Source organism: Clinocottus analis, unplaced genomic scaffold (assembly GCF_023055335.1).
Source record: "Clinocottus analis isolate CAN_PGR_092001 unplaced genomic scaffold, fCliAna1.0.p SCAF_6, whole genome shotgun sequence".
NCBI lineage: Eukaryota > Metazoa > Chordata > Actinopteri > Perciformes > Cottidae > Clinocottus > Clinocottus analis.
In genome coordinates this window covers 923,413-948,070 of record NW_027176218.1, presented here as the reverse complement: position 1 = coordinate 948,070, position 24,658 = coordinate 923,413, and the positions used below count along the sequence as shown (strand labels likewise).

The 24,658-nt window shown below is 45.3% G+C and overlaps 1 protein-coding gene across 1 annotated transcript; it reads left to right on the top strand.

Annotated features, from left to right (window-relative positions):
- The first annotated feature begins 28 nt into the window (after positions 1–28).
- tmtc3 (transmembrane O-mannosyltransferase targeting cadherins 3) lies at positions 29–22,616 on the top strand. Its single transcript, XM_068603814.1, has 14 exons — positions 29–147; positions 1,004–1,217; positions 1,359–1,577; positions 4,065–4,164; positions 5,989–6,104; positions 6,793–6,965; positions 9,936–10,188; positions 12,613–12,761; positions 13,564–13,684; positions 13,810–13,921; positions 14,655–14,758; positions 15,487–15,656; positions 17,114–17,340; positions 19,884–22,616. The coding sequence occupies exons 2-14, from the start codon at positions 1,029–1,031 to the stop codon at positions 20,744–20,746; spliced, it is 2,796 nt and encodes a 931-aa protein (XP_068459915.1). The 5' UTR covers positions 29–147; positions 1,004–1,028; the 3' UTR covers positions 20,747–22,616.
- Positions 22,617–24,658: the final 2,042 nt, after the last annotated feature.

Below are 24,658 nucleotides of genomic sequence, written 5' to 3'. Positions count from 1 at the left end.
GTGATAGTGATGACGCGTCGGGGGCAGCCGTTAGCATTTGACAAGTGGAGCACCTCTATCGGGATTATGTGTAACGATAGCGGTTAAAGCATTCAAAGTGTCTCATACTACCTCTGCAGTCACCGTTCGCCCTTTTTTATAGACACGGTAGGTAGGAAATAAACATACAAAAAAGTCCTTCAACGCCATTTTATCCGTCTCAAAGTCCGCTATCAACCTGGTTAGCGTTAGCTCGCTGCTTTAACGCTAGCTAACGGTATGGTGCAGCAGCCAGACAGAAATGGCTATTTTGGGTGCTGTTTCTCTACTTTTATATTACCGCGATAGCGAGGTGGATTTCATTCGTTTGACCCAATGCCTGCCCTTGGACAGCTTTGTACGAGAGGACAGCGATAACTTGTATAAGGTTCTTGATAGCTGTGACGGTCCAGCCTCCACTGCTTTTCCTCTTTTTTTTTGCAGCCAGCTGTTACTGTAAAGTCATCGTGGCATGTGGGCTGTAGTGTAATTAATCTGTCAGATTACACTCCAGCATTAGAGACTAGAACAAAACTATCTCAAATCCACTGTGGTTTTTAGATTTAGCTTTCTCTTTCTGATGTCAATCATGTCTCAAATGGCATTTTCCGCTGTTATTTAATCTCTGTAATGTGTGTCTCTTGACTGTTGTGCACTGTGGACTGTGCTTATTGTTGTCAGTAGAAGTTTTTAGTGGCAAATGAGTTGGATTAACAAAGATGCCTATCCCTAATTTAAACCTAAACAGGGTGACAGATTATAAGGGTGCTAAAATGTGATATCCCCACAGGGTTTAAGTCGCCGTAATGGAAAGTATTGAGTTTTTTTTACAAGGAATCTACATCAATAGAGAGCGAGTAAAAAAAAACATGGTCACTACTCGCTGTGACATGCTTACATATGAGGTTTGACCTCTGAAAAGCTGCACCGTCTGTATGATTGAATGACTGGTTACAGGTGTCCGTCTCAACCTCTCTGTCTCCAGTGATCAATGAGGGCTTTGGTCGGCCATGGCTGTCGTGTCGTGGAAGGAGATGTTACTTTTGACTGGACTGGTGGTGGGCTGTTACTGGAACAGCGTGTCGTGCGGCTTCGTGTTTGACGATGTCTCGGCGATCCTCGACAACAAGGACCTGCGGCCCGCGACTTCTCTGCGCAACCTGTTCCTCAACGACTTCTGGGGAACACCCATGGCTGAGGTAACTAACGGCTCATGATGGACCTCTGTGGTTTATCAGAACACACATGTCTCAAGCATTTATCTCTAAAGGTTCATTTGCAGCCTCACAAATTATTTGTCTGTCCACTGAGAGATATCGTGTGCGTGTCTTAACTTCCAGGAGAGGAGCCACAAGTCGTACCGACCGCTGACCGTCCTCACCTTCCGGCTGAACTACCTGTTCAGCGAGCTGAGCGCGGCGTCCTACCACCTGCTCAACGTGGTGTTGCACGCCGCCGTGTGCGTGCTGTTCCTTCGAGTGTGCCGACTGTTCCTGGACAAGACCTCCAGCCTGGTGGCGGCGCTGCTGTTTGCCGTGCACCCCATCCACACTGAAGCTGTGAGTACACACACACACACACACACACACACACACACACACACACACACACACACACACACACTGGGTCGAGCTGGTGTATGAATAAGGAAGGTATCGCAGTAGTAGCACTTTATTTCCACCAAAACCGGAGGGGCCGTAGTACGTTGAGTTATAAGTACATTGAGTTATAAGTACATTAAGTTAAGTACATTGAGCTCTAAGTATATTGAGCTCTAAGTATATTGAGTTATAAGTACAGCAGATGGATGGTCTTGCCTTGAACCACTTCTGTTTGACTCTAACCTTCAATCTGACCTTTAAATTGGGTTAAACGGAAACATTCTTCCTCGGTTTCCCTCCCACAAAGAAGCTAAATCCTGATCACAATGTTTTCACGATGTAAAAAAGAGAACGTGACAGTAGTACGGCTCCCCGTGTGGCTTGTCGTTAGATCCCGCCCCCTTTACAACCTGATCGGGGGTTCGGACATACCGCCATCCGAGACATCCCGTCCCGCTGTGCGCGGCGTTATAACAGGATTAAGTCAACTCAAGTTACCGTTAGCTGTCATTTTAAACCCCCCTTCCACTACAGCAATGATTAGCAGCCCGTTTCTTCTGACCACGGGTGTGGTTTTCTTCCGGCAGAATGGAAAGTTAGTCGGTTGAATGTTATCGTGATCATCGAGGTCATTGAACGCGATCGGAAACCACAACAAAAAAAAACCTTTTTGCTTATTGTTTATCATTTGAACTTGATATTGACCCCCTAAGGCCCCTCCTCTCCACGTCTGAAATAACCTCTTCCTCCAATTAGTTGCGTGTAATTCATCCTCTTCAACGCAGCTGAACTGATGACCAGACAGCCCCCCTCGACCAGAGTAGAAGGAAAAAAAAACCAACAAAGACAACATTCTGCTTCTCGGGGCGGCGCGCTACTGTTACACGGCGTGCTCCGCCGCGCCGCTCCTCCTCACCGCGTTCTCCTCGTCCACGCAGAGTCTCTCTCAGACTTCATGAATGGAAACAATTTGCCTCACAAATGAGCCCTTAAGAGTTAGTCCAGCGAAATGCCCTTCATGTTATCGCCGTCTGGAATCTCTCCCTCTGAACGGATCATTTGTTTTTTTGGAGTTATGCTCCGAGCACTGAAGGTCCCTTCATGATACGTGCGTACAAAGGGTCCCTGTGTGCGACGCCGTGTCTTTCTCACTGGGCTTTTTTATTTTGGTCGGCTTATCAGTCTCTTTGAATGAGGACTTCATGTTTATAAGTATGTTATATTGATCCACCTAATCAAATCACTTGGTGTGCTCCACAGTATATTAAGGCTGTAAACCGGCAGTACTTGGAAAACACTGCACCACGACACACACACACACACACACACACACACACACAACAAAGCAAAACAGATTGGATCAGACTTCCTTTTAAAAACAAAAAATGTTATGTGAGCGAATCAGCGTGTTAAGTTCTGAAGGCCGCTGTGACAAAATGCTAGCATGAAGTAGCGCTGTAACTTCTGTCAATGACTGTGCTTTTCAAAGTAAGGCAGAGGCCTTCATGTTTTTAATGCTGTCCTTGTGTAAAAAATGTCCGTCTGATAAAGAGCGGGTCGCTGTTCGGGGCCGTTCAAAAGGACACCGCGGCGCATAGCAGTCGTTATTTCCTGCTACAACGCATCGTTGTTTGAATCTAGTCTGTGTGGTGTGGACAGCGTCTCAATAGGCTGTGTGGTGTGGAGTCGAGTGTATTTCGGAGACTCTTGGTGGTAGTGGAACTGTGAATGTTGTTTCTTCCACACGAGGGCAGTCATCATTTACACAAAATGACAGGCGTCGATGTCAGAGAGATGCCGCTTCACAGAAGGACGTGTGGTCGTCCGCTGAGAAGATTCCCCCCTCCGCCCCCGCCCTCCTCTTTTCCCTCTACGACCAAACCTGTTTTCACAACTGGATTCGGGGTCTTGAACATGTGGACTCTGGTTCCTGCCAATCGCAGGAACACGTGAGAGTGGAAACGGCGAGGAATCCTCTGTTGTTCTTTCCTCGAGGTTGTAAACCCTGGAGAGAAGCGCCGACACCAGACACCCTGAGAGCTCGGGGGCGAAATGAGGATACTTCAACCCCCCCTCCCTCCCTCCAGAGCGAGGAGAGATATCTGTTTTTTTTTCGATGAAAGCGATCGTCTTGAATCTGAGACGGAACATGACGATAAAAACACATGTGAAGAGTTAGCCGGAGATTAAAACAGCCTGCCGGATTAGTCACGAAGCCGCTCGGGGGAATTAATCACAAAACATACCCGCAGTAGTACATCAAATTACAAACACGACTCGCTTTGCACGTCTACGAGTAAAGTCTTTCCTGCCAGCTCAAAAATCACCCAGGGTGTGCGGATGTCCCCACAATCCTCCCTGCTGTTATTAACTGAATATTTCACCTTTAATCAGTGGGGATTGCAGCCGTACTGACTCTTTTATTCTTTGCCTCCTCATCGTCAGGTCACAGGTGTGGTCGGCAGAGCCGAACTTCTTTCTTCAATCTTTCTCCTGGCTGCTTTCCTGGCCTACACAAAGTCAACCAGCGCAGACCGCTCCATCGGTAAGTCTCTCGTCTTTCACCAGACTCTCACCTGGAAAAGTCATGAGGTGTTGAAATGGTTATTTCCAGGCCCGGAAATGTCCTTGAAAAACAAAAAAAATCCCCAAAAGTGTAGTAAAAGTCGTGTAAATGTGTTAAATTCATGTGTTCATGACGCTTATTTACAATGAGTTTGAAATAATTTGGTTAAAAGTCATGGAAATTTGGTTAAAAATCATAGAAAATTTGGTTAAAAGTCATGGACATTTGGTTAAAAGTTATGTAAATCCATAGGTCACAGTGTGTATGAACCCTGTATATATTAATTCTCACTTTTTCATGTTTACACCCAGATTTCCCCAAATGTTTGCTTATGGAAATTTGGTTTAAAGTCATGGAAACCCATTGGTCTAAATGCGCGTGACCCCTTTAACTCTCACGAACAAGATGTGCTGGATTTGCTTCCCTCCATTAACACATTATCACAAACACTGAACAGACACCGAAACCCTCCAGAATTCTCCCTCTTTCAACCGCACAAACAACGAGTGTGACCTGGAGCGGCCGATGGCGACGCTGCGGTCCTCCTCTTCCATTCATTCATTCATAACCAGGAATAAGTCAACAGTCGGACGACTGTCTGTGTGAATAAGGAGGTTTTGTGGCGACGGCGTCAGGATCCAGGAGCTCAGGGGAGATTTAAAAGTGAAATACCACGTGTTGTTGAAAAGCGCGCCCGTGGTTTGAGGTCGACCGTGACGATGATGGCGCTCGCCGCTCAGACGTCTGATCCGGACGCACCTGTTTATAGCACGTGTGGTCACTAAAGCTGCTCTAAAAACACCTGCGACGATTCATTCCTATAATTGCACCCTGAGGAAAATCTCACATGCTGCGTTGATGCCTATTTTTAAAGTTTCTTTTTTACTCGCGCAACATGCGGTAAGAATGTTTAATGAAAGCCCGTGAACCATTAAATGGATTCACATCTTATTGCTCTCGTTCTGTGTCGGTCCTTTTTTACAATTTCAAGCCAATAACCCATAAGAACAAGCTTTGAGATTTACTTAAGTTTTAACTACAGCACCACCATCAATACTGGTTTTTTTTAATGTCACACCAACATTGCTAAGGATCCCTTAAATGAGATTATTGGAGAATCTAAGTATAACTTGTCATTGCTCTCTGTTACTAACAATGACATGGCAATGACGAGTAGAGAGAGAAGTTATCTTTTGCACCTCTGGACCATCTCGTAGATCTTTTGACGAGCTGAAATCGGTCGGGCTCTGGCTTCAAACCCCCCCCCCCCTTCTCTCCACCCCTCGATTCAGAGGTCGAATCTGTGAAAGACTTGAAAGGCAGAAAATGCTCTTCCTTCCTTTTTAATGAGCCTCACTGAGACTGAAGCCCAGGGTCAGTTTCAGGAGGCGCTCATTAATTTACAAAGTCAAACATTTCAGTGTGTGTGTTTGTGTGGCCGGGTTGTCGCTTCTTAATTGGCCAACGTGGTATAAATAGCACTGGGGTTTCATGGTGCGTTGCATGCTGCAAAAAATATATATCCATATAGCCTTGAGTCAATAAAATACAATACGATATAATAAAATACAATACATTATGATACATTGCGATACAATACGATACTATAAAATACAAAACAATACAATAACATAACAATACAATAAGATACAATAAAATGTTCTGTGATATTTCCCGACTTGACATCTTCACAGAAATCTGTCCACAGCGTTTTCCCCCTCTTTGTGTACATAGTGTAGAAGGTTGTGTATCGGCTGTCTTGTTGTTTTTGCAGATTCTTTCTTGTTTTTGTTTTCCTTCTAGTTTGGGCCCCCATCGCTCTGACGGTTGTTCTCGTGGCGGCAGCGACGTTGTGTAAGGAGCAAGGCATCACCGTCATCGGCATCTGCTGCGTCCATGAAGTGTTCGTGGCACAAGGGGTGAGGCTCCGCCCCCGAAACGCGGTCCTCCGTGTTAACGAGCAGCTGCCGCCAGGACGAGGATTAGCATTAGCATATCTGCTAAGCACGTGGAGCTCTGAGCGAACCCCAACGCAGCTTCTCACTGCGTTTTCTGTCCTTTTTCTGCTCCCTGTGGCCGTGTTTCTACTCTACATACACATCCTGCTCTTAGACAACACGGCGATAAAACTGTCTTTTGTGCAGAATGTAAAGGAGTTACAATAACATCATTTATACAAAAGAAGAAGAAAAAAAGTTGAATTTATTAGGCGTTTGATATTTGTCTGAGCCCAATCTTTAAACCCCTCAGACAATATTTAGACTGATACTTTATTTACTTTATTTACACTTCTACGGGACCTGGTTAGTGCAAAAACTTTTATTTTGGTAGAAATCTTTAAATGATGCAGATTTGAAGGGATTTGTTTTAGTTTTTTTCCCGATTGAAGGATTCTACAAAGAATTGGTTTAAGACCCGTGACAAGTTTAGTTTTTCCAGTTTTTGGCTTTGATAAATATAACTGTGTGTGTGTGTGTAATATATATATATGTGTGTGTGTGTGTGTGTGTGTGTGTGTGTGTGTGTGTGTGTGTGTGTGTGTGTGTGTGTGTGTGTGTGTGTGTGTGTGTGTGTGTGTTGACCCGTCCTCCCTGTGTCTCCCCTCAGTTCACCCTCCCCATGCTGCTGAACACCCTGCGTCAGGTCCTGCAGGGTAAAGACGGGTTCCCGTACGCCGTCCTGCAAACTCTGCTGAAGCTCATCGTCCTCGTCATCAGCACCCTGCTGCTCGTCATCGTCAGGGTGCAGGTCATCCAGTCCCAGCTCCCGGTCTTCACCAGGTGCGCGACATCACGTCACATTCAATTTATTGACTTTTTTTCTATACGCCGTAGACACTTAAGGTGTCATGCTCAAGGACACATCGACATGGACTAGCGGAGCCTGGTCTTGAACCACCGATCCTCTGATTGAAAGACAGGTGTGCTGACCGCGGTCGCCCGTGACATCACCATCTCTTCAGCAGCGCCGGCAAAACGCTTAAATTAATATTGCAGCCTTCGAAGCTGTCGACTGCATTGGCTGTTTTATCGTGATTTCACAAATATCAAATACACTTAAAGTCTACATCATAGAGCAATAAGTGAATATTTTTACGGCATAACCATCATTTCTTTTAGTGCTTTGTACTTAAATCTTCAAGCTTTTGGCCAGTTCTCTCTGCAGCTGCTGCGTCTCATCTGCACTAAAAGGAAAAGACATTTGTAGATACTTAAAGAGGCCGTGAAACACAGTCAGGAGTCGTGATTTGAATGTAAATGGATTTCAGGATTACGTAAACACATTATACAAGAACTACTTGGTTCTTTATTTCAGGTTATGTAACAGTTTACAGTTTATTTGATTAAAGTAGAACATCTTCCCCTCTGACTTCCTTCGGCTGATGGATGTTATGCACAGGCCTGTGGTTGTTTCTCTCTCCTCACGACTTGATGGCAGACAGAGAACATCAGCTGCAGGTGTTTTTCACACGCTATCCGAGGCTGAAAATCTGTGAATTCTACCTTCCAAGACATCACGATGTACCAGACCCTCATTATTAACTCATTAAGTTAATGTTACATTTACTCTTGCATTAGTCTATTATATTAATACAGGCAACACTGAGTACCGTTATGTAATCATATCACATAACCACTGTTTACATCAATACCACCACTGTTGCTGTACCGTGTCCTAGGGCTGTGTTTCAAATTTCCACACTGTATGAATTTTACATATACGTCACATTGACGCTTTGATGTAAGGACTGTCGCTCTGCGGAAAGCAGCAACATTTATTTTTCACCGCCGCGGTCGAAGCTACTCGTCACGCTTATAACTTGTGTCACGGTTCTAACTTTAGTCATGTTCTGACTTATAAAGTTAAAACTTCATAACAATTAATAACCCACAACTAACGCTCTGTAACGAGGTAAAACATCAGGACACAACAGTTTGTGACACATAAACAAATTGTAACACTAACAATTGTACATTTATAAAATTTCACAGCCGAACTGCATGCTGGGTACAGCTTGCCCACTGTCACAGACACTCCGTTGCAGGAACAGACGGACCTGTCCGTTCAATCTCTTCCTGTTTTTTTTTTCACCTAGATTCCACCTGGGTCCTAAGTCCCTCTATGTTTAGCTTCCTAAAGCCGAACTGCATGCTGGGTACAGCTCACCCACTATCACAGAAACTCCGTCGCAGGAACAGACGGACCAGTCCGTTTAATCACTTCCTGCTTTTTTTCAACTAGATTCCCCTGGGTCCTAAGTCCCTCCATGTTTAGCTTCATAACACAATTAATTAATGTGTTTACTCGTATGAAAAGAAATACTGTGATATGCCGTAAAACCGCTAGAATCTTACAAAATATTATGTGAATTTTTCTTCCATACCGCCCAGCCCTACTTTGTCCTTTATTCTTTTCTTACTCTCGTTTATGTGCCTCCTATTATTCATTTCTGCATCTTTCTATACTCCGCTGTGTCCATCAGAGTTTTCCTGCTGTGGATAAAATAAATCGGTGTATTTTACTCCTAATTAATGACGCGACCAGAACGCTACGCCAGCGGGCAAATGCCAACGGGTTCATTGGATTAAGTCTTTTTTTTCAAATGGTCTGTACAGGATTCCTCTCAGACTCGGCATTTGATCGCAAAAAAAGATAAGATTCCAGACAATTAGCCGAGATGCGCTAATCCTCCCTGAAGACGTCTCCGGATTGTCTGGAAGAAAATTTGCCGTTCAAGACATAACAATGCATATTTAGGTTGTCAGCACCCGCAGTTGGGACCACCTGCTTTCAGACGCAAACGCAGACAGGAGGTTGTGGGGGCGGATGAGGGGGCGGGGGGCAGATCCACGAGTTAAGGATTTAGGGGAAATGTTCTGGCAAGTTTTATCCACAAAACATGTCGGGTGTGGCTGCCAGAGGACATGGCAGACCCGTGTTAAAAGTGCCTGTCTCTCCTCAAACGCGTTCTCACTCACTTCCTTCACCAGATGGGCAACATATTCCAATCAATACACTTTGTATTATTAAAATTGCGTTTCATAGCCGTTTGTTTGTTTTCGCCTCGGGATCAAATGACGATCTAACTTTCCACTCACGGTCCATTGCTCAACAGGAAAAAAGGTCAACGATATTGGCAAAGTGCATTCTCAATTGAGCAAAGGTCTCGATGGTCTTATTGTCTTTTTCCTCTGGCGTTGCTAAAGAGAAAACCTGGACTGTTTCAGCCGCTGATCCCGGCTGCAGGCTTATTTAAAAAAGGGAAAGCAGTGAGATCTCATCTTCCGACCACTGTTGTTGGATTTATGCTGGCAGTGAGGGGGATTTGGGTCTTGGCCAGGATGACGGAGATTACAAAGGAATCCTAAAGACCCAAAAACTCCAACATAAAAATCATGAAATGCATCAATCTTTTTGCTCCGGACGTGAACAATATTAGATGATATAAACTGTAAATCACAGGCGGGGTTCTTTCCTGCTTTTCTTCTCTTCGTTGCCTTCCTGATTTATTCGATGTAAAGGAAAGATGGCTACAGATGTACAGTATATGTACATGAAGATAAAGGGCCTCTCGAACCAAATCAATCTTCAGATTTACTTCATCGTCAAATAAATGATTTGCGTCAGTTTTATTCTGTAGTGTCGGTTATCCTCCCCTCATAAACACCATGCCTGTAAAACATCTTTATACCCCATCCTTTTGCTTTCTTGACCCTTTTGTCCTCCGCGTCCTCTCCCCTCTCTCGTAGGTTCGATAACCCGGCGGCGGTCAGCCCGACGCCCACGAGACAGCTGACCTTCAACTACCTGCTGCCGGTGAACGCGTGGCTGCTGCTGAACCCCTCCGAGCTCTGCTGCGACTGGACCATGGGCACCATCCCCCTGGTGGAGTCGCCCCTGGACCTGCGCAACCTGGCCACGCTGGTGTTCTACTCCCTCCTGGGCCTGCTGGCCGTCCACAGCCTGCGCCACAGAACCAGCTCCGCCAGGACCGTCATCATGGTGAGAGATCCTCGAAAACCTCCAACCAGAGTCACCCAGCGTAACCCTTTTCTTAATATGTGGGCTCGGTAAACACAAACATAGGGGCGTAGCGCCATCCTTCATCTCGTTTGTGCCTCAGTTGTCGCTTGCAGCTGGACCGGCTTGTTAAAAAAACTTCCTCCACAGCATGCAAAGCACTAAACCCGACGGTTTAACGATCGACTAACAACGGTTGAAGAACAAACTGTTTCCGTAAAAACTACGCCCCGTCCATTTTAATCAAAATAGGGCTTAGCACACGTTCAACCTCTTTGTTTTATTGTGTTTTTTTTTTCTCATGTCAGGTTCCTCTCCTCCCTCCTTCATTACATTCATAACGTCGGCACATTCACTTTGAACTAAGATCTTGGTTAAATAGCGTCATGGGATGTGAATAGTTCACAAATAAAAAGGCTGGGTTTGTGAATATTTACTGTCGTGGGAAGAAGAACGTTGCGCTATTTTCCCTTAACGATTCTGGGATCCGTCAGGGTTTCCAAACAATAGATTACAATGCCATCTGAAGTTTTATTAACGTTCAGATGGTAGTTTATGAACCGGAGTGTTTTAAAAAGGCAGCTGTCAGTTCAATTCAGTTTATTTTGCAGAGCCCAAACTCACACATTTATATATAATAATGATATATATATACAAATATATCCCAGTGGCGAGCCGTGGTTTTACACCTAGGCCTTCAGTGAGTACCACATAGTCCACGTCACGAGCGTAAATACATATGTATGTATGTATAAATGGTTTGCTTTTGTCTTCTTGAGCCAACTCCAGGAAAGTAACGACAAACATCGGCAGCATCCGTCAGCACAAATGAAGCGATTTTAAACAAAAAACAAGCTCCCACTTGTGCATTGTGGGAAACAAATTAGTGGCCGTTGTGCAACAGGGCCCCTGGCTCCCTCAGTTTAAGATCAGTGAACTTCCTCACAGTGTTGCTCTGAGCTTGAGTGGAGAAAAGAGGAGGTGGAGGAGGGTGTGGAGGGGCACAAATCAACACAAAATACAACAACCTTTTGCACTGTTGGTTCTGGTTTGCCGAGAGCATTTGAAATGTGTTGCGTAACAATATCAGATCTTATCTACTCGCTTAATGTCTGTGTACTGCTTGTTTCTTATGTTAGTCTGAACCCTCTTTTCCACATTTACATCGTATTGGTCACTAAGAAAACCAGCAGCTCAATCTATTTGTAAATCTGGACCCAGAGACTTAAAAGTTACAGAAAAACGTATTTTCAAAACTTCCGCTTTACTCTACAAACAGCTGAAAACTCTTAAAAATCATCATCTTGGTTTAGTACATATTTTATTGGCTTCAAGGTTATTGATATTTTATTAGTTTCAAGGGCAAAGAGTAAAGAAGCTAAACCCTCGCTGGTTTGCTAGCACTATTCATCATTAGTAAAGCATGAATAAACACCAAATTCATCATTTTTAAAGCTTTAATCCAACATGAACACTTATTAGTGACACTTCATTTACAAATGTGGGATCCATCTTTTTCATATAGTATGAAAAACCAAAGCTTATTAATCAAGAATAAAACATTTATAACTGAATTGCATACTAATGAAATAATGCTTCATAAATGATGAATTCAGTGTTTATTCGTGCTTTACTAATGCTAAACAGTGTGTACTTATTATAAAGGTTTTATTTGAGTTGATTCCTCCGGCATCTCTCAGGCCGACTGGCCCCAGATATACATTATCAGATCACATATATTCTAAGTTTTATAAACACAGGTCATTACTTTCCAGTTCTCACCACTTTCCCCCTGCCGGCATCCCCATACATCAGACCATGTAACTCCCAGGAGACACACATTTAATATCCAGATATCTCTCTCTACATGAAATATAGACTGCAATTTTTATTTTTGATTACGCCGAGGCTTATAGATATAAACCAAGCGGCCGACCTCCAGCCCGGAGAACCAACGACCTCTATCTGTTCCCGGCATCGGCTCGTTTCACAGCACACGCTGAGACGGACGGATATCGACTGTCGTATCTCATTTAACCGCTGAGTCATCTTTTTTTTATTTTTTAGAGGACTAAAAGATTATCTTCATTATGGCGGAATGTCATAACGAAGCTCTTTTGTCTTCATGCGTTTGATTTTCTGGAGCCCCGAGGAATCATTTTTTAACAGTCTAAAGTCCATAAAAGTCCAACGGAAACAGCTGCGATCGTCTCATTTGAGAGTGCATTCGGTCCGAAAATATACAAAATAGTTGCAGATGAATTCCACAACCGATCCGTGAAATGAATCATCGTTTCATCGTCTCCGTCTCTTTGACTTTTTGACTTTCCTTAACGACGTTGTTACGAGTGCGCTACAGCTGAAGACGGGAGTAAAAGTCGTCGTGTCTTTCTTTTCCTCCTGCAGGCGCTGTCTTTGATCGTCCTGCCCTTCATTCCCGCGTCCAACCTCTTCTTCCCGGTGGGCTTCGTGGTGGCGGAGCGGGTCCTCTACGTGCCCAGCATGGGCTTCTGCGTTCTCGTCGCGCACGGATTCAAGATCGTCTCGCACAAAGGGTGAGTGCTGCACGGCCTCGGAGCTGACGAGTCCGACCGGCACCGCCAGCGATGTGGACTATACGGCACTCGCTGAAGGCCTCGGTCTAGAAGGCTCTTTTTTCTAAACGTAAACTTAATTATCTCCGCAACCACAATGTGTATTACCTTCATTTAAAGTGCTACAACACTGTAACACGTGTGAGAATATACATATGTTTAAGTACCTAACTTGCTGCAGCGACCGTAAAGTTTCACTAAACTTGTGATAAGTTTCCCTGAACAAAGTTGGATTTCACTAACAAACACATCCATGTAACCGTCAGGTTTGTGTGACTCTAACAAAGTAATCCATCTCCTTGTGAACCTCCTGTTTCTACCTGTAAAGTCACAAAAGGCTTCCCTTAAGGGCGGGTGTTTCTGCTTCCGGGTCGTAGAGCACCAGCAGAAGCTCCTGAAGATTTAAAGCCGTAGAGCGCAAAAAAAAAAATCCAACAATGTAACTTTTCTATTTTTGAACCGAACACGTTTTTTTTACTACAACACCTTCCGAAAATGTCAAAGCTTTGTTTTGCAGCACGTCTCGTTATGGATTTGGATTCATCAGGTCCAAACCTTTCCAGAAAGGTGTGTTATTAGACGAACAACGCAGGGGTTGCTCGAGGACGGATTTTTGGCAAATGTCGCTCAGAATCATGCTGGATGTTATAAAATATGCGATAAAATAACACAAGTATTAGAACTCATTTGGAGTTCATACGACGACTTAAACACGGGTGAAAAAAGGAACAAATTATTCACTTTTCCCTCTCCCTCTCTGCAGACACTTGAAGAAGATCTCCTGGTTGATAATTGGGGTGCTTTTAACGACGCATGCCGTGAAGACGTTCAAAAGGAATTGGGACTGGGAGTCTGAATACACTCTGTTCACCTCCGCCCTGAAGGTGAGCTGGAGACACAAGCTGCCAGTGGATCTTGGCTCACGTTACAGCGTTGGAACATGTCTTTGAAATCCCCTCGTGGATCAGTTTTTCTACAAAACCAAAACCAGCTGATTGTCACGTTTCAGGTCAACAAGAACAACGCCAAGTTGTGGAATAATGTGGGCCACGCCCTGGAGAACCAGCACGACTACGTGAAGGCACTGCAGTATTTCCTCCAGGCCACCCGCGTCCAGCCGGGTAAGACACGGATCTCTTATACCATATTTATGATCATAACTCTGAACATCCAGCATGAGACGAGCCGGACGAGCTGTTTGCTCTGTGTGCATTAGTCCAAATACGCCATGAAGCGGCGCTTCAGGGCGGGCTTACTGTGATTGACAGGTCCAGGTTATAAGTGGCACATTCTCACATTTTTCATTGCTTTAAAAAAAAAAACAGTTTTTTGACTGAATATCCTTCGTAACACCCCAAAGCTTTGTTTTAGTGGGATTGTTGTTGCAGATTATGAGTCTTTAGGTCCTAACCTCTCCAAAAAAAGGTGCATTATTAGTATGTGGGCTGTTAAGGTGCTAAAACACACAGTTTGCAAAACTTTAAGGTTGCTCGAGGAGGCATTTTTGGAGATATGATCAAAATATGGTATAAAAGTGTTTTTTTTTTTTGAAGATATATATTTTTCCCTTAATACTTTGCTGAACAAATACATGCAATAAACACAAGTATTGGAATTAATTTGGGGTTCCTACGACGACTCAAACGAGGTCCAGAGCCCCTAAAGGCGAGTTAAACGGGTTAAAACACAAAGTTACATGTTTTTTCTTTAAAATACAGCATCAATGTTTCATTTCCCTTCATGTTTACTCACCAGTAGTTTAGCCTATTTGTAGAACGTTAAAGCAAAGTGGCAGAAATATGAAAATATTCGTCTTTTCTCCCTTCCCCTATCCTCCACCCAACGTTCCCACAGACGACATCGGCGCTCACATGAACGTCGGCAGAACCTACAAGAACCTGAACAAGTCCCGAGAGGCAGAAGACGCCTACTTGGTTGCCAAGTCGCTGATGCCACAGGTGCGTCATCGCGTCGTTTTGTGCAACGAGACTTCATGATAATAAGCTGCCGTGTCTCTAACGAGCGGTTCCTTCCTTGTTCGTGTCCCCCAGCTGGATGAGTTTAGTTGAGAGTCAACAGGTCAGTCCATCTACCAAATTAGCAACAAAACCGCCTCGACAGCGAGACAATGAGCCAAAGATGGCGTCAGCACCCGTAAAAACAGTTCACAGTCTTGGTTGAATTGTTTTTACTCCGTTACAAATGTGTTTTAGATTTGATCCAGTTACCATTACAGGGTTCTACCAGTCATGGGAAACCTGGAAAAGTCATAGGATGGTTATTTACATGCCTGGAAAAATCCTTGAAAAAAAAATCAAACTATTGTCTCTCATTCATTTGTGTCATTTAAGGTTTACTGTATGCTTTGAATCCTCATTGTTAGTTTAAATACGACATTTTATCACTTTTTACTGTTTACACACACATTTAACACAATGTTTGATCATGAACATTTGGTTTAAAGTCATGGAAAATTGGTTAAAAGTAATGAAATTTGGGTTTAAATTCATAGAAATTTGGTGAAAAGTCAAGGAAAATGGATTAAAAGTCATAGAAGTTTGGTTTAAAGTCCTGAAAATTTGATTAAAGGTCATTGAAATTTGGTGGAAAGTCATGGAAATCCATTGGTCACAATGTGTATGAACCCTCCGTTAAATCGACGACGCCTCTGCTGATCGCCCGGCAGGTTATTCCGGGGAAGAAGTACGCGACGCGTGTGGCTCCCAACCACCTGAACGTGTACATAAACCTGGCCAACCTGATCCGGGCCAACGAGTCGCGGCTGGAGGAAGCCGACCAGCTCTACCGACAAGCCATCAGCATGCGGCCGGACTTCAAACAGGCCTACATCAGCAGGCAAGCTTTCTCTTTGTTTAGCCTCTAGCACCCAGAAAGATGTCAATCTCTGAGCGTGTGAAACACCTGTAGATGACACATGAGGCCGTGAGTAATTCTATGGACGGGGACATGTTTATATCTGTGTTGTCTTTCATCTTCATCCCACTGGATGTCATTTTCCAATCAGCGTGAGTGTGCACTGCCGCTCGGACTCGCCCTTTGTTTGTCCGCTGGATTCGACCTCACGCACGTCCTTGTTTGTAGTATTTGTTCTCTAAGTCAGGGCAGCTTTAAAGTGCTGTTGTCTTTATCTGATCAAGTTCCACTTCAGTGGTAATCTTTGTTTGATGAACTCCAGGATTGAAGGTGTGACTCCTGTACAAATGCTGCATTACTGAGTCAGTTATGGTTCAGTTTTCAAAACACATTTTATTAAAAAGAAGGAAAAATATATATATAAGTACCGTAAAAGTCAGGTTACACGCCGCTACTACCTTCAGTGGGTGTCCTCGCTAGCTCCCCGCTGTTGCCAGCTAGCGTTGCTGCTATTCCTCTGCTAGCTCACCACTAGTTCCCTGACAACCGACGCGGGTGGTAGCAGTAGTAGCAGCAGCAGCGAGGAGCTAGCAGTATTGGAGAGCTAGCAGCAGCTAGAAGCTAGCAACAACTGGGAGCTAGCAGCAGCAGCTGGGAGCTAGCAGCAGCAGCTGGGAGCTAGCAGCAGCAGCTGGGAGCTAGCAGCAGCAGCTGGGAGCTAGCAGCAGTAGCTGGGAGCTAGCAGCAGCACTAGCTTGCTACAGCGGGGATACCCACCGACGGTAGTAGCGGCGTGTAACCCCACTTTCACGGTACATATCTCTCATTTTGGCTTGTTTACAGTTTTCTCTGCAAAGTCTTTGGAATAAACTCTAAATTCTAAACAATAGCCCCAAAAAAATTTTTTAAAAGCCGCAGCTCGGTCTGCTTCATCCATACGATCCCTTTAAGTCTCATATTTACAGTTTTGGAGGTTGGTTCCAAAACACCAACTGATTAGTTCAAAACTTTGAAAATGGCGCACAAATTCTTGTTTAAATGCAACGTCCTCTCTTCAGATCCCATCTTTGATCTTCCTCTTCTCTGAAATCTTGTAAGAAATGCAACGCAGTGCGTCTGGAGTCTCGTTGCAAGTTATCGCTTGTCAACGAGCCTTTCTGGGACTGAAGGATTGAGAAGACATAAATAGGACTAATTATGTATGATTGAGGTGTAATTGCATTCATTATAATTATGGTATCATACAGCTTGAAGGTTTTAAAGTGTAATTGTAATCAATCAGAGAAAAACGTTTATTGCAAAGTATGTTTATACATAAAAGGAATTTGTTCTGGCGCAACGTGCATGAGATTAACATTTAACAGTCAAACAAGCAATCTAGTGAGAGATGTAATTACCGCGCATTAACTCGACGCTCTCGACCCGTTTCCCCGCGTCAGAGGGGAGCTGCTTCTGAAGATGAACAAGCTCACGGACGCCCGCGACGCCTACCTGCGAGCGCTGGAGCTGGACCGCACCAACGCCGACCTGTGGTACAACCTGGCCATCGTCAACATCGAGATGAAGGACCCGGCGGAGGCCCTGAAGAACTTCAACCGCGCCCTGGAGCTCAACCCGCGCCACAAGCTGGCGCTCTTCAACTCGGCGCTCCTCATGCAGGAGTCTGGTGAGTGAGCGCCTTTTGAAATGAAATCGAAAGTTGGACTCCGCTCGCTGAGAGAAAGCGTAACTCTGGCACTATTTTCTGTGGCTTTCCTTCCACAAAAACTGGTATGAACAAATGAAATAACCCGAATCTTTTAGGGTGGAGTTCAGTTCTTAAGAAGGAACTCTTATGTAACAACAAACTCTGCGACTCCGCCGCCAAGTTTCTGTCACGTCGCGCTTCACGGACTCTGCAACAATAAAAACATTTTTACAATGAGCCGTCGTCTTTGCGGCGAGTTTGTAAAAGTGGTGTAAATGTGTTATATTCATGTTTTAATGACGTTCATTTAGTTATAAATAATGAATCTGCTTTTAAAAGAAAGAGGCTCAACATATCAGCAGCATACATACAGGCATCTATATAAATGTTTATTATGTTAATCAAACTATTGTCTCTCATTCATTTGAGTCATTTAAGGTTTACTGTATGCTTTGAATCCATATTGTTAGTTTAAATACTACATTTTATCACTTTTTACTGTTCTCACACACATTTCACACAATGTTTGCTCATGAACATTTAGTTTAAAGTCATAGAAAAGTCCTGAAAATGTAGTTTAGTCCTGAAAAAGACCTGGACATTTGGTTTAAAGTCATGGAAACCCATTGGGCAACATGTGTATGAACCCTGATATAAATCGAAGCCGATCTCTAGCTGGAGGGAAAGTTGGCCTCCTCTTGCTAATAGAAAGCACAACTCTTGCCCTTTGGCATGAACGTAGGGGATGTCGTTACCTTTCTAGGGTGGAGTCCGGTTCTCTTATGTTGCAATGAACTCTGCGACTCCGCGGCCAAGTTTCTGTCACGTCGCGCTTCACGGACTCTGCAACAATTACAGCGAAATTTGCAGGAGCCGTTTTGTTTTCGGCGAGTTTGACTGGCGTTTTTTCTTGTTCACGCACACGTTTCACTGCGAGCGCATCTTCAGTGCGAGCGCATTCCTGCTGCAGGTTAAATCCAGTGTGAAACCGGCAGCGTTTACATAATCAGGAAGTGTAATTTGATCTCGAACCACTCGCCGGGTGCTTGAAGCTGAGATCTCACAAAGGGGTGAGTCACGCAGATGGAAATCCTTCACGTTGAGCTTGTTTTCCTTTTCCCCGTCAACCTTCAATCCGTCATTGCGGCGCCATCAATCAAGGCGGTTTATGACATTTTGTACTCTTAATGATTCATAAACATTATTCTTCTTTCAAAATGGCCAAATAGTGTTGCGCAACCAGCTGCGTGTCTGCCAAGCTCCACTCTGCAGACTTCCTCTTCTTCTAAATGGATGCATCCCAATCTCTGAAGTGTTCCCCTAAATTTGCAGTTTTTAATCCTGAGATGACAGATTATTCCTATATGGGGGACATAACCTAAACATCACGTACACATGCGATATGATGCGTGTTGTGTGCAGCATTCCCTCGTCGCTCTATTTGCGTTTTCCATTGTTAAGAGCTCAGATTACAAAGTTCAGCAAAGGGCCACTCGACCACAAGCGACCTCTCCCTCAAAATGCGTTGCAGACGTTCTGGACGCTTCTCGTTGGTCATGTGACTTTTGATTCCCAGCAGGTGAACGCGGGTGGTTTTTTTTTTTTAAAAGGAAGGCAGAGCACCAAAACTCATTCCTCACATTCTTCATGTGTGTTCACTTTTCTGAGTCGCATCGAGGAGTTGTTGACCTGCGATGGAGGAAAATAGCTAAACTCCAACTCTCGCTTTGCGTGTGTGTGTGTGTGTGTGTGTGTGTGTGTGTGTGTGTGTGTGTGTGTGTGTGTGTGTGTGTGTGTGTGTGTGTGTGTGTGTGTGTGTGTGTGTGTGTGTGAGAGAGAGAGAGAGACTACAGTATTATATTTATTTGATGTGTTGGTGACGCTTCGTCAGACCCTCTCACAGCCCAAACCTTGAAACCTTAATTTCTAACAATTGACAGTTAGAGGTGGAATATAAAAAATAATGACAGTTCCTATGGTCATGGAAAACCTGGAAAATAGTTATTTCCAGGCCTGGAAAAGTCATTGAAAAAAATAAAAATCCCAAAGTGTAGTCAGAGTCATGTAAATGTGTTATATTCATGTGTTCATGATGTTCATGTTTGAGTTTGAAATAATTAATATGCTTTGAAAGGAAGATTTCACTACATGTTTGCTCTTGGAAATTTGGTTTAAAGTCTTAGAAAAGTCATGGAAATTTAGTAAAGCCATGGAAAAGTCATAGAAAAGTCATGGAAATTTGGTTTAAAGTCATGGAAATTTGGTTTAAAGTCATGGAAATTTGGTTTAAAGTCATGGAAATTGAGTTTAAAGTCATGGAAATTTGGTTTAGAGTCATGGAAATTGAGTTTAAAGTCATGGAAATTGAGTTTAAAGTCATGGAAATTGAGTTTAAAGTCATGAGAATTGAGTTTAAAGTCATGGAAATTGAGTTTAAAGTCATGGAAATAGCCATGGAAATCCATTGGCCACAATGTGCATGAACCCTGCTGTTACACTGTGTCTTTTCTTTTCGGCGGCAGGCGAGCCAAAGTTCTGGCCCGAGGCCAACCGGCGCTTCCTGACCTACGTGGAGGAGGAGCCCGAGGACGCCAACGGCTACTTCAACCTGGGCATGCTGGCCATGGACGCCGAGGAGAACGCGGCGGCCGAGCGCTGGATGCGCAAGGCCATCGGCCTGCAGGCGGGCTTCCGCAGCGCCCTGTTCAACCTGGCGCTGCTCTACTCGCAGTCCAGGCGCGAGGCGGACGCCCTGCCGGCGCTGGACGAGCTGCTGCGCCACCACCCGGAGCACATCAAGGGCCTGATCCTGAAGGGCGACATCCTCATGAACCACAAGAAGGACACGCGCGGCGCCAAGGCCTGCTTCGAGCGCATCCTGAGCATGGACCCGGGCAACGTGCAGGGCAAGCACAACCTGTGCGTGGTCTACTTCGAGGAGCGCGACCTGCCGCGCGCCGCGCGCTGCCTGGAGGAGACGCTGGCCATGGCGCCCGACGAGGAGTACGTGCGGCGTCACCTGAGCATCGTGCGGAGCAAGATGGCCGCCATGAGCGCGGCGGGGCAGCCGGTCGCGCCGACGGCGGCGGAGGAGGAGAGAGAGGGGGAGCCGGGGGGAGTAGTCGGGGAGGAGGTCGAGGTCGGGGGGGAAGGGAGGGGCGCCGACGCCGTCGGGAAGCCGACCGGGGCCGAGAAGAATGAAAGGAAATCCTCCGCGGAGAGCCCCGGGGGCGTGGCCGCGGACCAATCGGAGCCTCTGGACGGGAGCCAGTCCGACGAGCGGACTACGGGTAAGTCCACCGAGGAGATCACAGATATAGAGAAGAAGAGGGCCGCCGCCCTGAAGAGACTCGAGGAGATCGAGCGCATATTGAGTGGTGATTGACACTGTGGTCAATTTCTAACTGGACTTCTTTTCTAGAGCTTCTTTTAAGCTCCGACGGGGTTAAGACTACAATCCTCCGCCTTTTTTTTTTTTTTTTTTTTTTTGAGAAAATGCCTACTCTAAAATCAATTTTCATTCATTTTCATGACTTTTGATTGATTCACTTGTTTTTCGCAGGCTGCTCGGCACGCCCACCTCCCACACACACACACACACCCTTCACGCACACGCACATCGATTCAACACTAATCATGTAAGCCAAAAGGGAAATTTTGTTTTGATCTGCTCATGCAAAAATAAACCACTTAACAATAAGCACAAGGCCAATTTGGGATTACCTATTCACAGCTCGTCCCATAATCGTAGAAATATGTTGTTTTTCTATATGTACTCATTGTTTATCACTGGATTCTTTTTTTGCTATTCACTCCTGTGTGTGTTATTGTCTTTAAAAACAGATTGATTGTATCGGGGACAATTAAAGGAAATGACATGCTCCACATTTCCCTCGAGGCGGGATCATATCTGCATAGTTCTCGCCGCTCTAAAATAACTCTGCAGGCGTCTGTTCCCGTCGGGTCTGCTAATCGCTATTGATCCCGCGCAGCGTTTCCTGCCACTACATCATCGGCCTCTGTGCTCCAGATAGATGCCCCCCCCCCTTCATCTAAAGGCTATTACCTCACTCGCCTTTTGTCCCATTACGCCCTTCCACCTCCTCCCTTCAGCGCTGGCATCCTCTCGGCCGCCTCCCATCCCCTCAGGCGCGTTATAACATGTATTTTTGTTTTGTTAACCCCCCCGTACACATCACGCCGACCTGGCAAAGGGTCTCCACACAATGACGCACGTTCATCTTTTTTTCTTCCAGCGTCAGGCTTCATCACGTGTTCCTCCTTTTTTTTTCATGTTGCTTTCAACTTCTCACAGCGCGTCTGCAGAAAACAGATCTCTGCATTCATGCCGGCTCTCTGATGCCCGACGTGTTCACAGGAGCCTTTTTGTCTTCGCGTGTTTATAACGGGGGCATTTTTACACTTGTGATCGCGCCGAAACCTACGGAGGCCCATTTACGCCACAAAGCAATAATAATAATACAAAAAAAGGCAGAATTATGGAAAAAACGTTAGGTTTTTTGCGTGTGGTGGAGATAGCTACTCTGCACAGAAACCCTAAAATCCAGATTCAAACTTTTCGCTCTGATTCAGCCGACTATCCGCCCTCAAAAAAAGCGACATAATCTCTTTTCTAACTACTTTACTGCTGAAAAGCTTTGTGATCGTAGCCGCAAAGCCAATGCGGTCCAGACGAGTCTTCCTGCTGGGTAACGTCATGAGGGTTCTGCTTCTTTTTTTAGTTCGTTTTTTTTTACCTAACAGTGCAATACAATTACGTTCAGAGCAACCGAGTGGAAGGACACGAGAGAAGACTTGATTACTGTAAGCTAGCGGCACCGTGGCGGTACTGAGGAGCCTCGCTACGCATCGGCCTCGTCCAGCCCTGCAATTCTATGTACATATATATATTTACAGCCGACTCGTATGCAGTGTTATTTATTATCTCTACATGCACTGCGGACGCCGGAGCTGTCGTTTACCACTCGCAGTATGCTTTGACTTCACGGTGCGTTACTTTGCCTCCACTAATTATCAGCTATGTGTACTGTCACTTGTCTGCCACGTCGGAGGCTTTTTTTCCTCCACTTCTAACCAACAGAGCCATGTCAGTGTTAAACATGTGGCGTTATCAATGAACTGTCTGTCCTTAAAAAAGAAAGAAGGTGTATCTTTGAATGAGGAAACTTTTCCTCATTTTGCTGAGTGGCTGATTTTTGTATATTTTTTTTTAATGCAATAGCCCGTGGTGGTGGTGGTGGTGGTGGTGGTGGTGGTGGGTGTAGGTTATTAAATAAAGTGAGATGACAACTCATTGCTTTTGTTCCCGTGTCTGAGTCACGCTGACTTGCTTCATTAGGGACCCGATCAGACCCCGAGGTCCTGGACTTAAGACTTCAGCTATCAGCCGATACCTGAAGTCCTGGACTTAAGACGAGCTGTCGGCCACGAGCTGAAGTCCTAGACTTAAGAATAGAGCTATGGGCTGATACCTGAAGTCCTGGACTTAAGACTTGAGCTATCGTCAGCTCCTGGACTTCAGGTATCGTCCGATGGCTCACGGTGTGGAAGTGACCGGGGTCGTTCTCTGACGTGTAAAGCGACATCATGCGTCACTTAAAAAAAAATCCTTTCCTAACTTTGTAGAACAAAATGTAAGAAATCAAACCATTAGCTGAACCGTTATCCAGTCAAACGATGGTATTCGATACCCCGTCCAGCTATTTCGGGCCGTATCAGCGTCGGTGCATCTCTCGGCATCGTGGACTCGATGCCACATGCACCCTGCAGAATGTGGATCCCTGTGCCAACTCAATTTGAGATCCCAAATTGAGTTGCAAATTGAAATCCAATGTCCCGAAAAGCTTGTTGTTTAGTCTCTCTTAATGCAATTTACAAACGCACGACATCTGACGCGGCTTCTCTGGCCCGCGGCTGCATCCGACTTCCTGCTCCGTCGCGGCGTCTTTTGAGGAGACGTTACGGCGAGGAAGAGGTTTTGTTTTTTCCAACAACGGGTTCTCTGTGTGCAACCCGAGGGCGAGCTGGAAGGTGCAGACTGAGGGAAGCGTCGCTCTCAGGGGAGGAAATCCAAGAAAAGGGTCCGTTCATCTGAAAGTATTCAGACAAACAAACAGTCTCACCACCTTCCAGCAGGAACAGCGACACAATGAAGCACTGAAAACACGTGAAACTACTTCACAGACTTTGATGAATCCGTATCTCCGGCCCTTTGGATGATCCCAACAGACCCTGAGCTTTTTCTGTATACAGTCGGCAGCTATGATGCTGCGATTACCACAGATTAAATGTCATTCTTTGGGTTAGGATGAATTTAATCTCAGAGATGGGTTTTTAAAACCTGGACACATGAAGCTGCCTGCATGGCTAACTATCAGAGGGTTTGTCAAGTGGGCCAAATGACTCTCTGAACCTCAAAGCAGATGGTCATTTGGTCCAAAACGAAGCTTAAAAATGTAGATATATCGTTAAGAAACATTTTATTTCTCGTCTCTTTTGAAATCTCGTCCACTAAAAACTTTTTATTTAAACCAGATTCTGCGAAAAGCCTAAAACTCCCCATTCCTTGAGACCACCAGTCACTGAACAGAAAACACCCCAAAACTGCTGTGTGTTCAAAGGATGAAGCCTTCATGAGAGAAAACCATCAGGCCCCAGTGAGCAGGTGTCTTTCATGAGGAAACAGATGACAAACATAAATCTGCCAGTTGAACGACACCTCCCCGTTCTTTTCGTCTATTACGATGGATTTGCTCGGCACTACCGAGTCGTTGGCGAGCGTTCGGAGGGGAGGGGGGTTGGAGACGAAAGACGGGGCGTGGCCGGCGCTGAGCGATGGACTCTGGTGATTAGCTTTTGGAGGCAGTGTGGGGATGAAGGAAAGCGAGAGAGAGCCGAGCCGGCAGGATGCCGATCCGTCAGCCGGCTGGAGGAAGAGAGAAGCTGTCGAGCTTTCTGTCACAACGCAGCCCACACACACCTGCTGCGTGCTCATCATCTGAGGCTTTCTTATGGAGGAAGAGGAGGAGGAAGAGGAGGAGGAGGAGGAGGAGGCATCTAGTGCAAGGGCCAAGATGTTCTGGGTGGGGCTTGTGGAGGTGTGGCATCGCGCCAGGGAGGATGTTGCATCAAGTGCAATGATCACCCATCCATCCATCCACCCATTCACCCATCCACCCATTCACCCACCCATCCATCCATTCACCCATCCATCCATCCATCCATCCATCCATCATGTCTCTGACTGCTCATGAAGAACTCTGATGTTGAAATCCAG